General features: G+C 33.7%; 1 protein-coding gene across 1 annotated transcript in view; it reads left to right on the top strand.

Moving 5' to 3' along the window:
• Nucleotides 1-283: 283 nt before the first annotated feature.
• Nucleotides 284-15,036, top strand: part of hig (hikaru genki) — a 177,911-nt gene continuing 163,158 nt past the window's right edge. The window contains exon 1 of the mRNA XM_069053152.1: nucleotides 284-550. Coding sequence (XP_068909253.1) covers nucleotides 466-550 — 85 coding nt within the window. The 5' untranslated portion in view covers nucleotides 284-465. The remainder of the gene's footprint in view (nucleotides 551-15,036) is intronic.

Here is a 15,036-nt window from a genome sequence, read left to right as displayed (position 1 = left end):
GGAGTTTATACACGGCAAATATATTTGCCGGTATTGATTATGTTAAATAATAAACTACTGTATTATGTATAAAAGTATACAGCACGTTACACTAACGCAGAAAATTGCATCTCGTGTTTACCTCGAGACGCGGGCTCCGAGGGGGCGGTGAGGCGGATTAAGCTCAAGTAAAAGCCCGCTGACCCAACATATTACAATTAGTTGCAAGTGCGAATGCATAAATGCATTTTATGAGAATCTGAGCGGCGCTTGCGCGTTTCTTGAGCAATCAGCTGTTCATCGTAGATCGTACAGAATCCACGGTTCAAGTTTCTCTGTTTACATCAGTCCGTCACCAGGTCTTGCAGTGACAACACCTCTTCTTCAGGCAGCTCCGATGTTACGTACATAATACGCCGGATGGTCGCTGTTGGACTTTCCTGATGATGCCAATAGCACGATAATAAAAAAATTGTCGCGGTCGAAATGTTCGTGGTAAACAAGTCAGTGCTTATCGCGTTGCTATTGGAAACCATTTCCACTTCAATTCACGCGAGAGTAATACAAGAAGGTATTATAACATCTTGCATGTAAATTGCTTATTATGCTTTCGTAGAACATGTTCTAAGCGGTTTTTAATCGCCGCCGTAGGTATTTGCATGTGCACTTTGCTAATCTGGAAAGCAATTTTGTTGTGTCAAGAATATTCGTCAAAATAATCCTGCAGTCCACTGCAGTTTTATAAGAAGTGTGAAACAGGATCCGACTGCATTCAAGTTTCTTTCGAGTACGTAACAAGTTCGAGAATTGTCGAATTAAAAGTTGACTTTGCTCTCTTATTCCTTGTGCCCTAGAGCCAATACAATTTTAATATGTGCTGCAAAACGGGACTTTTCAAACTTTCGTTTAATTAACTCGTTTGGGAAATTGGTGGATGCGCCGGGTTAGCGCAATTGCATGTCGCAGGAATTCTTGAGCTTTTGCTCGATGATGTCACTATTTTTTTCTGTAGTTTAAATCCGTTTATTTGCGGTAAGAGTGCCGTCGAGGATTCATTTTAAAATGAACTAAGAACTTCAGATGAAACCGGTCTTGCGTGACGATATTGTCTTCAGGGAATTTCTTACTACAGACATCTAATAAGCAAATCTGTGTCTCAAACACTTGGGCAATTTTTGAACATTATTGTCTCACTAAGTGGAGCAAGTAAAATACAAAGATGCCGCCATCCTTTTTTCCTCATAAAATTTTCAACGGACGTGCACCTTTTACGTTCAGACGCCTATTCCTTATAGGCTCAATTTATTCCGGCCGTTTATGGCTCGAAAAGACTATTTATTATTCCATTTTCTTAAAATAGCAGCACTTAATAAGCGTTGCGGATCAATAAGAAATAACGAAATGCCATTCAGATTGGATTTTTGGGAACGTACGGTTTCAGATTTAATCAAATTTCCTTCGGACGTGCAAGTCGAAGCTTGGGCTTTAGGTAACTCGAAACTGTGAAACTAGTGTCAGCGACTCGGCGTGTGTCACTGACACTGCTTTCAAAGAGCCTTCCATTACGAATGCGGTATTGGCGAATTTCGCACCCCACAAATTCCTTTCTGATGTTGTAGCATTACAACCGTGTTTGAGTGTGTAATAAATGGTTTTAGTCATAACTAAGCGTTCTACAGATAGTAACAATGGCTCGGCTCTTATAAGCCGCGAAACACCATCGCTGGAATCGATATTGCGCCATTAAACTAATCCAACTTTAATGGGTCAACAGTTTTATGCAATTTGTTTAGTGATCAAAGAGATATTCGCCGTTGTTTATTCGAATCCGAACCGAATCGGATAGCTCAAGATACGTATTTAATTTGAAAAGTTTAAGAACTCGCACAATTCTCTCCGACCCGTTTTCTGTCTTTATCCGAACTGTCCGGACTTTGCAGTTTTCATTTTGTTTTAAAACTTCTACACTTACATTGAGTCATTGTATTTACAGCGATAAGATTGACACAATATTTAAATCCGATAATGATGCTGCTTCTTTAAGCACTAAGATGACGCCATACCATTTTAATGCTTTAAATTAAACTTGTATCTTTTAAAATTCTTGAAGATCATTACGTACTATGGAACCTTTTTTAGTGATAAATAATTCAATTCGGTGATTGTTTTCATATTATTTAATGTATGGAGAGTTTAATATTGAATAATTTCTTCAAACGGGCATCAAATGTTTTATGAAAAATTCTCAGACAGGTCATTTATTATTTCTATGGGCTGTAAAATGCGGTTGGTTTTATGGTCGTAAAATCACGTCATTTCAAACATGATCACATTTTGTAATAGGAAGATATCACATAACAATTTTTCGTAGAATAAAGTTGTTTCTTTTCCAAACCCCCATATACTTTTTTATTGTGTATTAATTAACAAACGAACATGTTTTTTGGTTTCTTTTTTAAATTTTGGTCGTGGTTAAAGCATATCATCAATTCATCAGTATACGAAGACGATCTGTTTGTATAATTACTGAAAGTATTTTATTTTTGAGGCTAAAACATGTTGGTAGACATAAATAATTAATTAATATCGTAAACTAGGGAACTGCGACTTTCAAATATAATTAATTAATTAATTTCTGCGTAATTCTTGTTAGTGCTCATGTTCAGTTATCACTTCTCGTAATCAAAGTGGTTTGATATTGATATTGCAGCAACCACATCTTCATAATTGTTTAGCTAGTGGATTACTTGGTATTTAATTTGAATAAACACGAAAATTAGTAACATTTATAAGTACCTACATCTTATTTTTACATAAGTTTTAATTGTTTAGGTTACTACTAGTTACTACTAGGTAGAACTAGGTAGTAGAAGGTATTCTATATGAAATACATATAATCTATTCCATCTTTAAAAAAACGATAGGTTGCCATGCTTTAATTTTGTTAAATTGGCAGTATTGAGGAAAGTAGTAGTTATATTTAATTTCATTTTGGTTGTAAATCTTTTGTAACTAAATTTGAAGTGCTATGTTGCAAGATGATTCTAAAACAAAAAGTAAATAAAGTTATCAATAAATGTCATTTTGACGTTTTTCCAATTTATTTTAAATTAGACAACACAAAGTAATAATTTAAAGGGTTTATTACAAGTGCATAATGCCAAAAGTTGTGTTTGTCGAGACAAAACGTGCTGTGTTGAAGGGCTAGAACAGATTGATGGATATCTTCAATGTGAGAACAATGAATTTGTATTCGATGAAATCCTGAACTGTATAATGAATTTATAGGGGGAAGAACTGTTATATATTGCATAATTACAAAAAAGGATCTGGAGGATTCTAGAACTACAAAAAGAGGAAAATCAGAAAAGTGGAACCATTTTTTAAAATAGATCTGAACGAAATTATTCGTGGACTAAACATTAGAAGATGATTCGGAATCTAATGATGAAGATGAAATAATGGAGGAGATAAAGTGTAGATGTCTTTTAAAAAAAGTGATTCCATTTTGGAGAACTTATCCGTTTTCTGCTTGTTAAACTAAAGCAAGCGTTCTTGAAACTCTTTCAACGACTAAAGCCTCCACCAGATGTTTACATTTTGATTTGGATTTTTTTTCAATTGCTATTTTTAATAAAAAATGCTGGGTTCTCTATTAATCTCTTGTAATATAGTTTCAATCGATTCGCAAAAAAGCGGAACATAAGTATGGCAACACTGTACCTTCAAAATTTTCAAAATTCCTAACCAAACTTTTATTCAGATATACAGGATGAAATCTGTCAGATTGTCATGGCCAAGCATCGTTTTTTTAAAGTTGGAATACATTATACTTAAATGTTAAGTTAAGTAAATAAGTATTTTTTAAAATATTCGTACTTATAATCTCTGATGGAATCGGTAAATAGTAGGAGTGAGTTAACTATTAGATATAATGGAAGCAATTATAGAGCAATTGCAATCCAAGTTATACCGTGCGATTGAAAATAAAAAAAATCGAGAAGGCCGTGATTAATACACTTCAGTTGGCAACACGTAAAAATTTAATTTAAATGTCATCCGATGTCATTTACAATAGTAACTGTCATTATTGATTATTGACTTAAAATTTATTATTACAATATATTCACTTTAGAGCAAAAAATGTTCATTGTGCAGTGTTACTTCAGAAATGGAGAAAGACGAATGGTTCTATTCGACACCTCAAGTTTTTGAGAAATTTCAACAAAAGTTTCCGTACTTCAAGGCATATTTCGTTTTCCATACCTGAAAAACAACGTGTTCAAAAACAGGCCTGGCACAATTCCCGAATTAATGCAAGTAATTACTGATGACTGCAATTTAATTGATGTCCCAACTTTGCTAAGGTCATTTGAAAACATGAAGTGAAGAGAGTAGGATTATGTTTGGAAGCTGAAGGTAGACATTTCGAACATTCAATTTCAACTTTCTCAAAATCACTAACCTTACTTTTAAGACTGACATCTGATAATTGAAATCTTACGAATTGTCAACTGAAATTTTTGGTCAAAGCCAACTCTAATTTTTTTTTTTCGATCGCACGATATTAGTGTTGCAACTTACTTAGGCAGAAGGATAAATAGACAAACTCATTTCTTAACAGAAAGTAACAACAGCATGTCAAAAATTTAATAATGTACATTAAAAATGTGTTCAAATAACAGTTATAAAGTTACCCACTGTGAAGGAATTTAGAGATTAAATTCTAAACTCGTGTGTTGAATAATAGTTGAGATATCTCATCTCGTCTAAGGTTTGAAAGATTCTGATCCTCATGACGACATTTACTAGTAGAAACGAAATGGTAGAAAAAATCTCTTCTCGTGATAGGACTGCTGTAGCAACTTAGCACTTAATATGTGTAACAATTTTAAGAAATACGGTGTGTGATAAATCTTTGGCCAAAATGGTGAGTGAAGATAATTAAAGCAATTGATTAAAACCATATTGAGCGCTTTTATGGCTGAATTATGGCCTTTTTGCTGATCTAAAATTTCAAAATAGTGATTTTACTGACAAAGAAAAGAATGTTACAAGTTCTTTTACGGAAAACCAATTAAAATATTTTGGGTTTTATCTAGATTATTATATTGAAAAGAATTAAATGTCGAAAATTTCTTTCTATCAAGATAGAAAAGGAGTAGCAGTGAGAGTTTTTGAGCTAAGCTCGGAGATTGAAGACCGAGACGAAGTCGAGGTCGCAACTGGGCGAAGCACTAAAAGACCTTTTACTCTGAATGATTGTATACTATTTTATCTTCAAGCGGATTACAAAAAAAAATCGGACATTAACTCATTTATTTTCTTTTGCTGTGTACTTACAGTAAAATGACAATTTTCAAACTTACAATTTTCAAATTTTAAGGCATCAGTAATTCCTAATTCTCTTGTGCTATATTATTAGTAATTGAAGGTTCAGTAATGTTAGTAACGTCTCTACTAAAGTCTAAAGTTTACTTTTTAACGTTGAACGACCATCTTGGTATTTTTGAGATCTGTCATCCATGCACATGGGCGACTCGTGTTACATCATAGTGGCACCGGTTAAATATTGAGTAAAAATTTCGTTATTTCCCTTTTAGAGCCTTTTTTAATAGGGATAATTTGATTATTAAATATTTCGTGTAATTATTGATAAATAAATCGTGAGAAGTGCTTCAAATGACCGTACATTTGAATCTGTCGAGCCGCCTGTGGACACTTCAACTGCTAGGATTTGAAGTGCGGTTACAAAAAAAGAAGCCACTTCAACCGTTTTTATAAAGATACACAAAGGCATGATTTTCGACCTCTCGAAGATAAACATTTTTGTTGTTTGTCAGAATTTTCAACCTTTACATGGTCAAGCCAAATTAGAGAAGAATTAAGTCGATAACTCTTTAATTGCTAATTAATAATAATTACTGTAAATTTTTCTCTTTTTTCTCTGAAATAAATATCCATTGATACCACACGAAAAAATTGATTGATAAGTGAATACCGGTGTTGTAGTCCAGGAGATGCCAGATTTAAAATCCCAAACTTTTCTTCTTTTTATTTTAACTGGAAAAGCTCACATTTCTTCAAGCCTTTGTGGATCGTCCTCGAGGAAGTCACGCCCCGTCGGGCTTCCGCTGATCACAAGTTAATTAATTTTTGCGGTTTAGTACTTCAATGTAAAAAAATACAAGATGCTAGGCGACTGTCGGTCATGCTGCTTTCTGTGCACCTCCTTTACAAAGTGCAAAACAAAAACAGGAATTTTCCCTTTGTAACAAATTTTGTTTGAAGTAAATCGAGATATTAGTTTTTGAACAGAACCAGACAGACACAAAAAAATTCTATACAGTGCTAAAATATCTTCTAATCGTACAGTGCGCCCAGAAATGTGGTAGCAACTTTTACATAAAGTGTCACAAGATGGCACTTGAGAAAAGCCAAATTTGTTCAATCTTGCAACTTTCAATTTTTGAATTTTTTCAAAAGAATATGTTAAGGAGGTTTTCCGAACAATTTTTACCCCACTAAAATTTGTCGAGATGTTGCTCGAAGGGTTCAGTTATGCATTGAACATAATGGTGGTCAATTTGAACATTTTCAATAAAATTTAAATTTGAATGTTTTACGTTTGACAATTCTTGACATTTATTTATCTCAATTTAGATAGCGGCGTTGCCATGCATAAAAAAGGTCTCTGTAAAAAAGTGTCATCTTGCGGGACCAATCGAAAAACTTGCTACCAAATTTCTGGGCGCTCTGTATAAGTAATCCACAAAGTTTGAAAATTTGTTTAAATATTGAAATAACAGACAGACAATTTTTATTTTGTCAACGAAGTGTATTAAATGTCACTGACGTTTTAGGATTTTTTATTACATTTACCGCTGATGTTTTGTGACCGAACTGTATATACATATTTCAGGATTAAAACTTACTTAACTGTCATCTTTTCAAGTTTTGCTATTACGTAGTTATATGCCATTCACGATGTTTTGGCATAAGGGGAGGCTATGGAAAAAGTGCATTTAAGTTGGCAGTAAAGCTGTCTGTTGAATTAGGTTATTTTTTTCTAAGTTTGAGGTTATAAACTGTGTCATTGTCTAGTGCATTGTTGTCAGTTTTACTAGTTTGCAATATAAAATACTCACACATTTTTAATCCAATTTAACAAAACAGGAAACTGACTTGAACAGACTACAGAATAGTAGCGACCGGGACCGAAAGTTAAAGTGGCTCCTGCACCACTTAGATAACCCACCTATACAGTGTCTTAACCAACCAGTTAGTAACTTGTCAATGAATTTTTTATTTTAACCAAAACGTTCCTAGAACTAGATTGTATAAAATCTTGTACCTACTTATTAAGCCTTACTTTATTCGAATCTTTCTGCAAAATATTTACACACCCATCGTCCATGACAAAAAAAAGAACAAAACTATTCAACTTCCATAATTTCATTAGAAAATTCTGAATCATCATTACCTGCATCAAATTCCGAGTCAGATTCTCCTAATGAAATTATTAAAGGAAGAACGTTTTCAAATGAAAGATTTCCCATTAATTTTGCCCAATCTTTCGAAATAAGTTCTTCACAATATCTACAAAAATGTTGGCAAATTTCAGGAGTACATTTTAAAATAGACTCAAGCCATAAATTCACAACTCTATCGCGAAGTTATAATAGGGCTTACAAAACCCCTGTGCCATTTCAATTGGGTCGTTGTTTCTTCCTTCACTATCCGTGCTACATATTTATTTTGTACTCACCTACGATTGAATTTATACATAAAAAGAACTTGACTTCACTGTAACTTACTGAAAATATGTTCTGCAGTCTAATACAAACACCATCAATACGTTTTAATGTCGCTTAATTATGATTACGGTAAATTCGGCAACATGTTACGTTCATTTTGATAGGTCCGCATGTCAGGCACTTTAGTGACAGCAGAGATGACAGAAATCAAACATGTATCCAACGTTAAAAAATGAAATCATAGCCTCCCCTTATGCCAAAACATCGTGAATGGCATATAGTTAATAATGCGTTCTTAAATTTTAGTCGCATCAAACGTTTTTTTAAATCATTTCATTTCGGCTGTAGTTTTTTTTTGCTTTTGACAATAATTAGAGAAACCAGACAGTTCATTATGTTATGTTTTTCATTATTGTCGGTTCAAGTTCATAAAAAATTTAATTTTAGTGCAACTTTATTGCAATATGTTAGCGTTCCACTTTTCTGTTGTATGCGCGAGTCGTATGAATGATAGAAAAAGCAATAAAAACGCAAGAGCTTTTCGCGTCTTTGAAGTACTTAACCTTTACGTTAAAAATTGCCCCGCGGGGATCCTTTTCCAAATAAAACTATAATGCCTTGTAATGAACAGTTACCCTCTGACTTTTAACTAAAATTCATCGACGTCGAGCGGGAACGAAACTATCGTCGAAGAGTAAATTTAATTAGTTTTATTCCTCGTGTTTTCTTAGATTAAACTGGCAGCACCTTGTACACCAGATCAATAAAATCAAGTTATGATATAACATGTTGTTATATTTACATTTTAACCAAAGCCCGCGAACCTCAAAACAAACCCACGCGCAAAACAAAACTCAATTTTGCACCCTTATGAAATTTCGTGTGCATCCAGCTAAAACGACCACAAAACATTTTAAATGATTAACAGTGCATTTCACGAGAATGCTTTATCACGCAGTCGAGTGGCAAAAAAACAAACTGGTTTGTGCGTACGTACACATGATCCCACCTTCCCATATCTGCCGACTCTGCCCCATACGAGTTTTTTCCCCGCCCGCTGGTGGGAAAAAGCGAGAAGGCCATTTTGAAATTTATAATGAAGTAAATAATGTAGTGACGGAGGGCGGTTTCAACATAATGGCTTTGTGAGGGTGTCGCGAAAAAATTGCCTAAAAAAGTCAATAAATAAAGTTTGCCCAAATAATTTGTTTTAATTACCGAGTCGGTCTCATTATTTTCCGATTTAGCTCCAGAATCGTAACGACTTCAACTTTCAAAAACAACTTTTTATATCGATCTGGGGCCGGGCCTTTAAAATCAGCCCTTACATCTCGGCCTAATTAAAACGAATTTTTCTCATAAACGCAGACGGCTATTTATCATGCAGTAATTAATTCGCGCGGTAAAGTACTTCGGGTATGATCTAGTTTATGATCTCGCGCCGTGAGAATTTTACAGATTCTGAAAATATTAACTCGTACAACACTCCCAGCTCGTTCGAGCCAAAAGTGATTATGGTTGTAAATTGGGGCGAGATAAAACTATTTATATCTTGTGGTATAAATTTTGCTGGTATGCAGATAAGAGTTGCACACTTTATTAGTGCATTCGGTGCATTCATCTAACAAATTATTGCGACGCGCGGGAATGTTAATGGCATTAATAATTGCAAAACGAACATGACAATTAAATATTGGTTCATCGACTGTAGGGTCGCAGTAATTTATTTTGCGTTATTACCCTCATAGTGTGAGTTTAAAAAAAATGTAACAAAGCTGGAAAGTCATTCTACAAAAGGGGTGTTACATTATTCAAGGCAATTAAAATTTTCATGCAGATATTCATTAACCAAAGTAATTGCTTCTTAACCCAGTTATAACACTTCCCCAGGAGCATTCATAAGAAAGATGATGCATTACGCAGAACAGAGTGCAGAGAAAATGTGATTAGGCCTCATTCTTGAAGTTAGTTCCAGTAGTGTTACTTTCACAGCCCGAGCCCGTATAGTCGTTTCAGTTCAACTTTAATCCGCGTAAGAATTCTCGCCTTATTTCCTTAAAAGGTTTAATAGTTTCTTTTGTGACGGAACTCAAGGTAGGTATTCAACCCTTGGCGTAACGAGCTCGAGGAATTAAACTTTTAATTGCACCACCTCTATTTACACAAGCTAAAAACTTCATCGAGGACTATTTTGAATTTTTGGCGAGCACGAACTCCGGCCACTCCCGGCGTGAATGAAGGTTTTCGTCTTGGAAGTCGTCTAATGGAACCCGCGCCCTTCACTTGATACGTGAATAATTAATTTTGCAGATTGCGTAATGATACATGGTTTAAATTATGTAGCAAATGTCGGGACGGGGCAACTACGCAACTGTCATTAATCACGTCGGAACAACTATAATTGCAGTACAGCTTTGTTCATATAAATCCGAGCAACGCCTCTGGAAGCCAATCATCACGGGTCCTCGCAGCGTGTGCCTGCCTGCCAAGGACCAAAATTGCACATAAATAGTCATAACAAACAGCTTACGATTGAGACGAGATTAATGGGAACCGAACAAAGTGATGTCAATCGCACTGTTAATAAGCACTGCTGGATTAAATTTGTTTTGACTGCTGGCAGAATGGGGTGAATGGAATTAGTAGATGTTAAAGTTAGTCGGGATATTCCATGAATTAATCACATTGATCGGTTGCGGGTTAAATATAATTTTATCGATCTTGTCAATCACTTCATTAAAAAATCACAACTGCTTACAAACGTTTTATCACCCATTATTTTCTTTTCAATAATTATTAAACACAGTTAAAATAATTGTTCTTTGTGCAACATATGTATAAAACATATTTTTTTTTTTTTATAAAAGGGAAGTTTTCACACACGAACGGAGCGAGTGTTACCTACACAAAGTGATAAAAAATAAAACAAATCAGAGCGGGCGTTGTAAATTGTCGGTCATGTCATAGCGGAATCCTATGCAAATAAGCGTCCAATGCAGGGGCGTAGACAATTTGTGGTCTCAAACTCTATACATAGTTGACTCAAGTTGCAAAAAACCACTTTGCCTTTGCAACAGCATTTTTATGGCATTAGCCATTTGAAATTTAAAAAACATTGAAAAAATGCTGTTGCAAATGACAAGTGGTTTTTTGCAACTTGACTCAACTTTATAATGAATCACACCTCATGAATTTTAGATGTTGGAATTATAATTGTGGATTTTATTTATTATTATCTGGTAACGGAAAAAGTTTATAAAATAAACAAGAGCAATATTTTACTTTCGTAAGAATGGGTAATTTATAGCAGCTTTATTGCCAAACGCGACGCCACTGGTAAGTAGATTTTTCGGTGAAATGTCCAAGAAACGTCAGTTCTAAAGCCACGGTGTTGATGTTAACCTTAAAAAAAGTGTTCGATTTCGGCAAAGTTTACGGACGTTTGCTGTAATTGTAAGCAACAATTGTCCTAGAATAAGTGGTAAAATGGATTTTACCATTGAAGATAAAGCATTAATTACTAATAATTAATTAATTAATAATAGATTTTTTGAGAGGTAGGCAACCAATAAAACGACTGTGTAATAGCAAGTATACATATGTGTAGGTTAAGCTAAGACAGACGTGTCGATAAAACAAAAGATTGTTGATTTGTTTTCTTGTTGATCACTCTGTACATACAAATAGAGATTTGAGAGCTTGTCCTGAAATTTAAAATTATAATTACAGAATGATTAAAGCAATTTTTCGATTTGAACAATTACAGAATTTTTGATAAGTAAAATTAAACCGATGCCTGATTTAAGAAATATGTATTTTGTCGTTGAGACAAAACACTCGATTGTTGTTTCAGATTTTCTTGTATAGAGGTGCTTTTTTTAAGGTGTATGAACGACTGACAACACTGCAATCGATTTTATAAATAACCCATCTAAAAATTTGCATTCAGAAAATTTGTCACTCTCATAGAGCGCATTCTATAGATTCATTGTTTATGCGAATGCTCTTATTGTGCTTTTAAATAAAATTAAAAATTCATTACTTTAAATGTGACCATTACACGACCTTTGTATTTTATTTTCTATTTTTAAACACGATGCTGTAGGCTTCATTTTTTGTTTTAAGTTGTTTCAACAACGGGAAAATATGTTATTCCGTATCATTATTAACAACAAAGAAGAAACCTTAAAATGCAAATCTTGCTCAAGGATATCTCAACACAGACTTGCAAAAATTAACGTTATACATATTAAAAGTAATCTGTTTTATAGTAGGTAAGTACAAACATTATTTCTGCAACACCTTTCCTTACAAATGCAATGTAGACACTCATTTTAACCTAAATTACACAGTGCGTACTAGGACTATTCAACTTTGTAGATGTGTTTCATTATTTAAGCAATGTAAGTGGCTAAGCTGTATTTGTAGAAATCTCATATAAAGAGCTTTACAAGATATTACTCTCTGAAAATGTACGTATGCCATTGTCTGGTTTTGCAATTCTTTCCAAATTGCGAAAGGGTAACGTAAACGTTGTCTAAAGCAGCTATCATATCTTACAACGAAGAGTATGTATTCAGGAGCAAGATATTTGCGTTTGTTTTGCAAAAGTGTTTGTGCGGACTAATAATATACTGTTCATTCAAAGTTGTTTTTCATTTGGATAATAAATTAATATTTATGAAAGTCGCTGCTTACATGCAATTCAAATTGATGTGACTTATTGTGAATTTATCATGTACCAGCTACATAGAGGGTCGCTAAAAAGCATGGGTACAGCTAAATATGTTCAGAACGGTTTAGCAGAGTTCGTTGAAATTTGGCACACAGTTAGAAGTGTTCAAATTCTATCATCTGAGATTTTTTTAACTTTCTAACATCATTTATTTTTTTTAATGGCAGGGGAGGTCAAATTTAATATTTTTGAAAAGAGTATTTTTTTGTGAATTCAGTGATGTAACGCATACCCAAATCGCCGCTATTTTGAACATTTTTATAGCATAGAAATTATGTATTTCACGTTTAGGCTTTTTTTTTCTTCGACACTGTCAGAATTTGAGAATTATCTCCTATGTGAACGAATTTTGATAAATGTCACAACTTGTCAAAATAAAACGTCAAGCTATTTTTAAAAATTTTGTGCCTCGTTTTAAACTGGCCCACTCATGTCAAAAAAAGCTCAATTTATACACGAACTCGTTAAATAATAGAAATAATAAAATTACATCAAGTTAAAAATAGTAATTTATTATACTAGTTTTATAAGACACCATTTTATCGTACGCGTTTTTTAGAGCACGATGAGCGCAGCGACGAGTGCTATAAACAAACAAGTGCGACAAAATGGCTTATAAAACGAGTATAATAATTTTGCCCCTTAAATTTAAAAAAAGTTCAAAGGATAATGCTAGGAAAATTATATTTGGCAAATACAGGGTTATTCTAAATGATTGTAGTCGAAGTAGGCGTGAAAACTGAATGTAAAATTTATGGTTGCCGTTGCCGCTCCACATAAAAAAATCATCAAAATGATGTGTTAAACTGGGTGCAAAACAACTCAATATTTTTAAAATTGATTGTAGAACAACTCAATATTTCTGGATTCAGTCGTTAATTTAACAAAAATAAATAAAATCCTCATCACCGCACTTTTCACCTAAAAAATGACAGTGACAGCGACACAACTGACAGTTCACATGAAAGTGGCAAAAACGTAATAACATGGGCATGGTCTACTTCGACTACATTCATTTAGAATAACTGTATAAGGGTTGGTAACGCTGATAAATAGACGACCAATTGTAAGTTTTGAATTTAAAGTGTCGTGAAGTGCAGTGATCACGTAGCAACAACTCACTATAAGTCTCTGCCAACATTAAAAATGTAAGTAAATGTTTCTGAAACGCGTATCGAAAAGAGCTCCTTTTCGAAACCCGTTTGAGTGTTATACTGACTGTGTATAGGTGCAAAATAGAAAAATGTAATTTTAACAAATGTTGTCTTTATTGAAAATTAAGCGCAATTATTATTAGATTGTTAAACATTAAAAAATAGGTGTCTACATGAACAATTAAGTAAATCACTTGTCTGATTCAACGAAAAGATTAGATTTTGTTGTTAAAATTTGATCTAAAGTTTGAAGGTATTTGAGCAATTGTGAAGCAATTGATAAAAAGTTGCCAAGCAACATTTTGTACACCCCTTAAAATCTGACAAATGTGGGCGGGCTTTATTAGAAAAGTCAAATTGTGTAAATTTATTGAAAATACTCTAAAAATAGATTATAATGGCAGAAATTTCAATATTATTGAAAAGGGAAACAATTTTTGCCTAGGGAGAGTGTCGTAAGAACTGAACAAGGACAAAGTTCGTTTTCTCGTGGAACACTATCCAAATGTAGGCTTTATAAAATTTAAGGTTCAGATAGTCGCCAATTTATTTGAAGAAACAGGAACCGTACGTGAACTAAATTACCTTGCTAAAATTATCCCGATCGTATTTTAGTCCTTTATGGAAGAATTAAAGCATCCAGTATAATAAATTACCACCAAATGTTGTCTTTAACTTTGTAAATGTTTGTAAGGTTGGAAAGATAAACGTCAAATATGTCACTTGCGTTTATACGAAGAGGGGTGACCAAAATTCGGCGATAGTGCGCGTTTGTTTCATACGCATCTGTTTTTGCATCTCCAGCCACGTTTAACACAGTTTTTTTCTTTTTTCTTGCAAACCAGACGTCTTTCAAGGACGAGCAGCATTTTTTTATTCACGATCAATTTTTTGATATAAATCTTTTAAGTGATTCAACATTTTAAAAAGGCATGTAAAAATTACGTTTTTAAGACTTGGGTTATCGCATTAATGAGGTTTTACTCTTCAACGTCTAAAATATCTGCATTTTAAATTTCAGAAAAATCCGTTGGAAAATAACCGAGATATTAGGCTCGAAAGTCTTAGCTGAGACACCTGTATATTAATTTAAATATTATGCAACATGTTTTAATTTAGATTGGTATTTTATGTTCAAAAATTAGTTTGCTAAACCAGACAAGACAACACACCAGTTGACATTAAAGCCCTGACTTCTGTAATTCGTAATTTCGTACCCCGTGAATTTCCCACAGTAGTTATGTCCGTTGTGAATCTTGTTTGGGACAGACCTTTAATAATTACATGCATACATAAGCATAGACGTACCGTTAATAAGAACAGTGTTGAGTGAAAACTACTTGAAACTTTGTCTATTATCCACCATGAAAACAGATGCAAATTTAACATGGAGGAAAATGGAAGGAAAATG

This window comes from Tenebrio molitor, chromosome 1, assembly GCF_963966145.1.
Source record: "Tenebrio molitor chromosome 1, icTenMoli1.1, whole genome shotgun sequence".
NCBI classification, from domain to species: Eukaryota; Metazoa; Arthropoda; class Insecta; order Coleoptera; family Tenebrionidae; genus Tenebrio; species Tenebrio molitor.
The sequence above is the reverse complement of the archived record's forward strand: the minus strand, read 5'-3'. Positions and strand labels throughout refer to the sequence as shown.